This window comes from Bemisia tabaci, chromosome 10 (genome assembly GCF_918797505.1).
Source record: "Bemisia tabaci chromosome 10, PGI_BMITA_v3".
Taxonomy (NCBI): Eukaryota; Metazoa; Arthropoda; class Insecta; order Hemiptera; family Aleyrodidae; genus Bemisia; species Bemisia tabaci.
In genome coordinates, this window is record NC_092802.1 from 40,467,100 (window position 1) to 40,476,275 (window position 9,176).

At 39.4% G+C, this 9,176-nt stretch overlaps 2 protein-coding genes across 2 annotated transcripts in view; one reads left to right on the plus strand and one right to left on the minus strand.

The window, feature by feature from the left end:
* The window catches only part of LOC140225684 (uncharacterized), a 157,357-nt gene that overhangs the window by 81,039 nt on the left and 67,142 nt on the right, over window positions 1–9,176 (minus strand). The gene's annotated exons all lie outside the window — the stretch shown is intronic.
* On the plus strand, window positions 765–6,366 carry LOC109031880 (uncharacterized). The gene is made up of 3 exons (XM_019043688.2): window positions 765–1,173; window positions 4,136–4,481; window positions 6,053–6,366. The coding sequence occupies exons 1-3, from the start codon at window positions 811–813 to the stop codon at window positions 6,364–6,366; spliced, it is 1,023 nt and encodes a 340-aa protein (XP_018899233.2). The 5' UTR covers window positions 765–810.

The window sequence follows — 9,176 nt, forward strand, 5'->3', positions numbered from 1 at the left end:
ATATTAAGGTGGTTCCGTATCAAATTTAATGATTTCCAAAGCATACGAATTTCTACAAAATTTCTTATAGCCTTTTATAATGGATGGCGAAAAAGCAACAGCCAGGTGATAAAGTGTGAAGCCCGGCTATAGGAAATATATAGCCCGGCTGCATAATTTTTATCGCTCCGTATAGCCCGGCCGTATGATTTTCTCCGCATTCTAAAGCCAGCTATATGATTTTCTGTAGCCTTCTTTAGCCGGCTATAAGAATTCCTATGGTATTTTGAAACGCAACTCTTATCGCCAATTTTTACCAGGGAAATTGGGTTGGGATTGCTAAACCAATTCCTCAACTTTTGAGGCATCTGAGGGTTAACTTCTGTGAGTAGTTTTTGGACTACATCAATGGCTGAAGTGCAAAGTGCATCTTCGTTTGCGACATTGCAGACTTCCAGTCATAATTTATTCCTTCCTTGGAAAACTAGTCAACTTAATTTCATGAAAACTTCCTTGATTTTTTTCCCCGATAAAATAAAATATTCTATATAAATTTCAAGCCATTAAGATGACTTGTTCCACTTCGGAAAAATAAACAAGAAGCGGAGATTTTGAAACACCGCGATGAAGATACCCGGTATCGCACTTTGGCCATCGATACGGATGATGTCCGCACAGGGTCTCTCTAGATCATGCATAATGCCTCTGATTGCCACAATCATGTTCCGTTACAAACCGTTTAAAAAACAAAATTATCTCGGATTGTTACCAACATGTTTGTTCTTTAATTCCTACAGGGCGGTGTACCCCCCTCCAGCGACATCCATCGACATGTTCCACAACGAGGTGTTGTTCTACACGAAAGTCCTGCCTTTGCTCCGAAGGTGCGACACATGTGACGTCCTGTCCACGAGTTTCCCGGAATTAGTGTACGGAAAAGCGGTCGGGAAACCTGAGGAGGACATCGTTGTGCTGAAGGATCTCCGCCAAAAAGGATTCCAGCCGTGCGTCGATCCCGAGAGTTTGGACGAACGGCACATCGAGTTAGTGTTGGATCGATTGGGCAAATTTCACGCATTGTCCTTCATATGCAGACTGCAGGATCCGATGGGATTTGAAAAGGTGGCGTCACAGATGAGAGAGCTCGATTACGCAGACGCAGTGTCGGCGTTCGGAGGCTTTCTTACCAAAGAGGTGAGATTTTTTATCAACACAGCGAGTCCCGTTTTTATAAGGAAAACTTGATATGTAGCATATATAAAAGCATTGATATGTCGCAGGCAATCGGCTACACTGAAAAAAAAATCTCGGGGTATTTACTAAGAAAAGGGTAAAATTACCAAGAATTCAGGGTTCTATTTGATCCCAGTTTTTTCCTGGTAAAATTACCATTTATGGAATTGGTAATTTTACCGAGATTAAATTATTGACTTTCTCGGTAATTTTACTGGACCCCGGTAAAGACGCCAATATTTTTTATCGACTGTGGTAGAATTATCGAGATAAAATGACAAAGTTACCGAGAAATGATTACCAATACAAGCGGTACTCTAACCTGAAAAAAAAACAGTAAAAATAACGGTTTTTAGGTAAGCTTACTAGTCTGTCTTGGTAAAATTACCAATAATTGGTAAAAAAAGTGAGATGGTAAAGGTACCGACGGATCTTGGTAAAAACGCCGAGAATTTTTTTTCAGTGTACTAGACAAGGTACGAATTTCAGCATTCTGATTTATGTTTCTCAACCAAAATTTCACAAAAAACAAGATGCGCACAACAAAAATTAACGAAATCAACCCCTTACGAAGATATTAAATGATTCTTGATGCGTGAATTCAAACCATCCGCTCATGAAAACTCAATGCTCTACGTGATTCACATCGCGCGCTAAACGTTATCATGACAGTCTCTGCTATGTAAAAAGCTGGCAACGTCGATCTTGACGCTTTAGCTCGGTTATATCAAATTGCTTATAGCTTGAACAACACATGGTGGGAAATGAACATTGCTCGATTGAAAAGCTTGCTGAAACCGTTGTGGTGCGCGATTTAACTCACGTAGAGCTTTGAGTCTCTTGTGAGCGGGCAGTTCAAATTCTTCGTAACCAGTGTGAAATAAAAACGTTAGTATCTTCGTTAGGAGTTGGTTTTAGTAATTTTCGTTGCGCGAATCGTGTTCTATGTGAAATTCTGGTTTAGGAACATGTATCAGATTGCTTAAATTCGTACTTTGTCTAGTGGTCCATCAGCAGTCGCCAGCAATTTTCAAGCGGTTCACATGTTGTTTCAATAAATCGCAATAATGCGCATCGGCATAATGCGATGTTGAAGGGTGATAATCTTCAAGAGTATGAGCTCGGCTTGAAGCGCCTTCATTTTTTGTGATACTCTACGCTTTGTCACGATGTTAGTTTAGTTGTCTGTCCGATCTCAACCCAACTAATGTCACGGAGTTCACCGTACGATCCTCGGAGTGTGCATATTCCTTCCATGTTTTGAAGGATGGAAAAGTGTCGATTCACATTATAGACAACATAATCAGCGCTCTAATATTGTTCTTTCAATTTTGAATTTTATGATTTTCTATATTTGTCCACCACTGGCTGGTTAATTGCCGGCGATGGACCACTAGACAAGGTACGAATTTAAGCAATCTGATACATGATTCTTAACCAAAATTTCACGTAGAACACGATTCACACAACGAAAATTACTGAAACCAACTCCTAAGGAAGATATTAACGTTTTTATTTCACATTGGTTACGAGGAATTTGCACTGCCCGCTCACAAGAAACTCAAAGCTCTACGTGAGTCAAATCGCGCACTACAATGGTTTCAGCAAGCTTCTCAATCGAGCAATGTTCATTTCCCACCATGTGTTGTTCAAACTATTAGCAATTTGCTATAGCTGAGCCGAAGCGTCAATATTGAGGTTGCCAGATTTTTATAACACAGAGACTGTCATGATTAACGTTTAGCGCGCGATGTGAATCACGTAGAACATTGAGTTTTCATGAGCGGGTGGTTTGAATTCACGCGTCAAGAAACATTAAATATCTTCGTAAGGAGTTAATTTCGGTAATTTTTGTTGTGCGCATCGTGTTCTACGTGAAATTTTATTTGCGAAACATGTATCAGAATGCTGAAATTCGTACCTTATCTAGTGGTCCATTGCCAATTGCTTGCGACAGATCTATAGTCATGATTTCACTACCGTTTCTTTGCGACGAAATTGCCACGATCATCTGGAGTGTCAGTCATCTGGAGTCTAAGGGGATTGTCAAACATCTGGGGTCCAGAATGTCACAAATGGCCAATAAATCCATAAAAAGGAGATACACTAATTTACGACTACCAAAAATAAAAATACGAAGGAAAAAATCATCGAAGTTCTGTAAATCCATTCTGTGCATCTGCGGAGATAGGCTCGCTCTTATCTTAAAGTTAATCTGAACCGTAAAATTTTTTTCCCGTATTTTATACTTTTTGCAGTTGCAAATTATTGTGGTCCCTTTCAAAGACCCTTTCCTAAAGTTATGCTACTGAATTCTTCTCAAGGTTTGAAAATATTGTACTTTTTATCATGTCATTATGAGAGCTTCCTTAAACGGGTTAGTTGCGCTGGTCACATAATTGTGTTTTTATGGATGATCCCTGTAGATTAGCTAAAAATGATGAGATCAGACCAAACAGCAACTTTCTACATTGAATATTAATAGAGATATCGCCCTTTGAAAAATTCGGTTTAAGACGTCATCCACCGCGGTAGTGACACCTTTGGTTTCTTCGACCTTGCTTTCATCCGAGTTTCACGTTCAGTAACCAGTGCAAATTTGCGTCTCCTTACATAATGCAAGCAAGGTGGAAGAAACCAAGGGTGTTACTACCGCGGTGGATGACGTCATAAACCGAATTTTTCAAAGGGCGATATTTCGATTAATTCTGAATGTAGAAAGTTGCTGTTTAAACAGATCTTGATATTTTTGGCTAATCTACAAGGATCATGCATCAAAACACGATCCCGTGACCAGCGCAACTGACCAATTTACCTTGATGACGATGCACAGGCACACCCCCGTTTGAAATGGAGCTGTTAAAGGAACGATCATGGCTACGATCCTTATCGCCTTTGTTCTTAGACGTATGTTATGTCTCAGGCTTTCAGAGAGGGCATTTTCCGAGGAATCGAACCATTGCAAAATGCACCCGAGTATCAAGGAAGGCTGACAGATCTTCGTGCAAACTGCAGTAGGGCCTACGATCTGATGAACGAGTACATGTACGGCTCGCGTGATTCGGGCGTCATATTTCACGGTGATTTTCGGCTGGACAACATGATGTTCAGGTACCAGTCCGACGGGACACCCATCGAAGTTGTGTTCTTCGACTTCCAGACGATCTCCATCGGGTCACCGGCAATCGACATCTGTCGTTTCATGATCTTTGAGGCCCCCACGGAGTTGAAGCGCGCTCGCTGGGAGACTTTTTTGGTTGTTTATTATGGTAAGTTTGGGGCAGAGACAGAGAAAGACTCGCCTTTTCGAACCTCTTAGCGGCGAATGGAAATTTTTACTTTTCCTAATGGGAATTTGGACTGCATTTTACAATCAGGACCTACAATTCCCGGATCAGTTTAGAAACGCCGCATGGACCATTTAATTTCCCCACGCACATAAGTGTATTTACAGATGTGTCAGAAAATGTAGGTCTTAATTGTAAAATGTAGTGCAATTTTAAGGCAGTAACAGTTATCACCCTTTTTTCGCACTGGAAAAGAAAGCACATTGGATCTAGAGCCCAGACTCTTAAAAACATCGACAAGAAAAAATAATCTTGATTCGATCAGATTTAAGCTTAAATCAAGAACCAAGCCTCTTAATTTGAGCGGATTTCCTTCTGATTTAAGCTTAAATCTGATTGAATCGAGGGTACTTTTTCTTGTCAATGTTTTCAAGAGTCTGGACTCTAGATCCAATGGTTATAAGAAATTTCGTCAACGATGTTTTGTCCGCGCAATTGTTTTTTCCAGTAATTTACGTCCACGCGTTTTTTCGGCACGGGAGTTTTGATCCATGTGCCAGTTGAGACCCACAGTTAATTGGCCCACATGTAAATACAAACGACAATTTATTGTTCACGACGTTTTTGGATGAAAATATATAATTTCCTGGAAGAATGAGGGTTTGCTTGTTTTTTTTTGTTTTGTTTGGGCTGTTTGGTCCAACGGAGAACAATATATAGTTGAGTGTTTTGGTAAAAATGGGGGAGCGTCAATTCCATGAGACAAAATTCACTAAACCTCTCCACACCTTTTTGGTGTAACAGGACTTGATTATCTTTCAAAAAATTCCCACCTGAAACCGTTATACCTGAATCGGATGGACCTCTATATTTGCCTCAGCTAAAGGCTCTTAGATTTTTCCTGTGTACGATAAGTATCTTGATTTATTTTGCGAGGAAAGATCTGTACTTTTAAAAGATGCCTGTCATTCTTAATACGTTCCATTTCGTATAATACTGTGCAATCTCTGTTGTGAAATAGTTGCTTCAGGCGCCGCTGCACGGCGGCGGGCGGCCGGGCGGCCGGGCGGCCAGCTCAAAACGCGCATTGGCGCCTACAAACCTAAGCGGATACTTCAAGCATTGTGCAATGCGAGAAGTATCCACTTAGGTTTGTAGGCGCTAGTGAGCCTCTCGCCCTGGCAGCACGCCGCGCTGCTCCGCTCTGTTTTAGGCTATAATATTTATACTCGCATAGTCAGCATGACGCATAGACAATTTTTTTCGGTTTCCATGGCAGGAGTTAGACATGTCGTACAAAAAAAAAATAAACAGTCAAACACAAACCCACCGCGACAAAACTTGTGATAGTTTATCTCCTCTTTACCTTTGTCACAATATGATCTATGAATTTACTACATTTAGCAATCAGAAACTAATATTTTTGACTCAATTTAAAAACGACGTACAGTCCATAAGTTTCGTCATGAAAGTAGGCGCTTTAATGGACGAGTCATTGGTTCCTACTTTTAGTATAGTCTAAAGGATCTACAAATTTGCGTTGATTCTTTCAGATGCACTGGCGAATCAGATGAGGGACTACCAAAACACAATACCATCCATGGAGGCTGTTGAATTGGATGTACGCAAGAAAGGGATATTCGCTTATTACGTTTACGCACTGGCCTGGCCGAATTTATTCAGTGACAAAAACGGTCTCGGCTGCATTTCATGCCCAAAGTTAAAGGGCCTAAACGAGCAAGAGGTGCAAGAGACAATGAAGACTTACATGCAAAATATACGGGAATGGGGTGGCCCCAAAGTCACCGAGATGTTGGCGGAGGCTGTTCGGTTTATGATCGATAAAAATTTCATTTTTGAGTATTAAGATCTATATAACCATATATTATGTAAAAAAATAAAAAATAAAAACAATACCAAACTTCAAAAGCAATTTTTGATACCTACACTGCCGTGCTAAATTGGGAAAATTGTGAATATTATTTTCTCAAATTTTGAGACAATTTTGTGCACAATTTTATCTGAAATATCTGAAAATTTCAAGGAAAAATATGCATGAATTTTGTCAAAAATACAGGTTTTAGCAAGGGAAATTTGGCAACTCCCGAATGTTCATACGGCATTCTTCCTTAGCACGGCAGTATGTACAGCGCACCTGCACCTGCACCTGCACCTGAGCTTTCAAATGCTCTCAAGAAGTCAACTTTTTCATGCTGAATAGATCATGATTAAGTCCTCTCTCAAAGTGAAGACATAATAATATTTAAATTAATTCATAGTTAATTGATTTAATTTATTGCTTGAGCTTTATTTTTTTATAATTCACAGGTATCTCTGGAATGCGGTAAGCTTTGATTTCTGAGGAACGCTCAAAGAAATGATTAAGCACATCCACGTTGAAGTATTCCAGTATTTATTGTTAGTACCATGAGAGGATAGGCATCCACGGCTGTCAAGTAAAATTTCAATTGAAGCCACTTGGAAAAAATAAAACAATCTTCTTAAATTCGCTCCCCACTTCAACAAAGAAAGATATCGGGGTCAAATCATGTGCGGGCGTTACTGAAAATAACTTATCGATGGTCTTACACATTCTATTTTTTATTGCAATGGCGTGTGCTCTTAAAATTCAAAGATAAAATGATGGTTCGATCTGATGTCTCGTGGATTGGCTGACTTAGCGGCTGCTATGTGAGTTCTTAACGGTATGCGTTTAACGAGTAAATCCTACCGCGCTGTTTAAACTTCTTTTCTCTTCTCTAAATTTTGGCGATTAGATTTTAGTGCGCTTTTGGAATTGGGAGTGCCTCATTTTTAACATGTTTTGCTTACTTTTCATTAAAAATTAAATAAAAGAATGTGTTATTGCGTTATCGCAATAACACATACTTTTATTTAATTTTTAGTTTTATATTTTCTGACAAGTTTGCGTATTCGCGAGTGGCAAGTGTGACCTGAGAATGGACCAGCAGAAAGGTCCGAAATGATCATCGTCATCTCATAAACACAAAAAATCAGGACCGAAGAATAAAAAGTAAGCAAAACAAGTTGACGTTTTCACCTGATAAAGAAATGAACCCAGCCTGCCTCGTTTTTTTTTTATTTTTTTTATTTTATTTTATTATAAAGGGGCTACTGTCCCATTAATCATCCACAGACGGTGAGCGACAAAAACAGAGTGAAGTGCACGGTAAGTAAGTAAGCCGAAAAATTGAAATACCTACAAGAGCAGATGATTGAAATGCAAGTCTGAAGATGCTATTTAGGATAACAGTAGGTAATTAGAATCGAAGTCGTGTTGAGTGCGAGCATTCAATGACGGATAATGTATATCTCTATGCCATTTGATACTGATGGGACTGAAAGTAGATGTGCAAATGGAAACTTTTCTATCCCGGAACCAGCGAGTGGCAATACGTCACTTGCAGAAATTGGAAGACTCCAAAAACGGGTTTCAAATGGGAATGTCACAGAAAAGGGTCATGGAAATGTAGGAGCCAGTAAAAGCCAGTTCGCTTCAGCTTAAAAATTTAAAATATTTGTAAAATTTTGGATCTTCATCAATGGGAAGAAAAAATTTCTCACTTAAACATTTTTGGGACGAAAAATGGGGTTTTTAAATTGAGCTGTCAATTATTAACAAATTGGGAAGCCTAAGAGCTTCCTGCATCTCTTGGACGAAATTGCCATAACTTTGGACTGGTTTGCTTCATGGCGATGGAATGTGATTTAGGTTTGTTGCATGCGAGCGATACAGCCAACTTAATACACTACTGTATTAGCGTAAATTTGCTCGGAAATCACGTTGGGCGCATCAAAAAGTCTGAAATCCGCTCCTTAGCGCGCAATCTGCGTGGATTGTTACTCGCTTTAACGCTTTTTCAAGTTTCCAGCGTTTGCGGACGGTTTTGCACGTCACCGCCGACTAGGTTTGCACAGGCAGAGGAGTGAGAAAGAACTATCCAAAGTAAAAGGACGATTAACTTCTATTGTTTAATTTCATTTGTTTTCAAGCGTTCGTTTCCTTTTTCCTTCTTTATTTTGCAAAAACGAGTTATCAGTGCTGCCTTGCTAAGGAAAAACGCCGTATGAATATTCGAGAGTTACCCAATTTTCTCCAATAAAATATTTGATTTTGACAAGAGTTGTAGTTGTTTGTTTGTTTTTTTTTTTTGTTTTTTTTTTGTTTTTTTTGTTTTTATTATTATTCAAAACGAAAGCTTTGAATCAATTGAAACTTTTGCGAGGAGATTTTATAACAGTTTGCAAAATGTGTTGATTATTTAGGCCAGGTCTCTCTCCGGGCAAACCTGACTGCCGGCTACCAAGCTACCGACTACCGACTGCCCGCGTATGCGGTAAATTTGAAAAAGCGTGTTACAAAGTACGCAGATTCTGCGCTGAGGAGTGGATTTCACACTTTATTAATGTGCTCAACGTGATATTCGAGCGAATTTTCACTAACAAAGTGTATCCAGTTGACTGTATCTCTTGCTGGCAACAGACCCATTCTGCCATGCTAAGAAAGAACGCCGTATGAGCCTTCAGGCGTTGCCAAATTTCCTTGGATAAAATACGAATTTATAAAGATATTTGTGAAGATTTTTCCTCCAATTTCTCAGAGAATTTCGTTTGCAGCCAGATCTAAATTATATGAAAATCTCAAGAGAAAATATT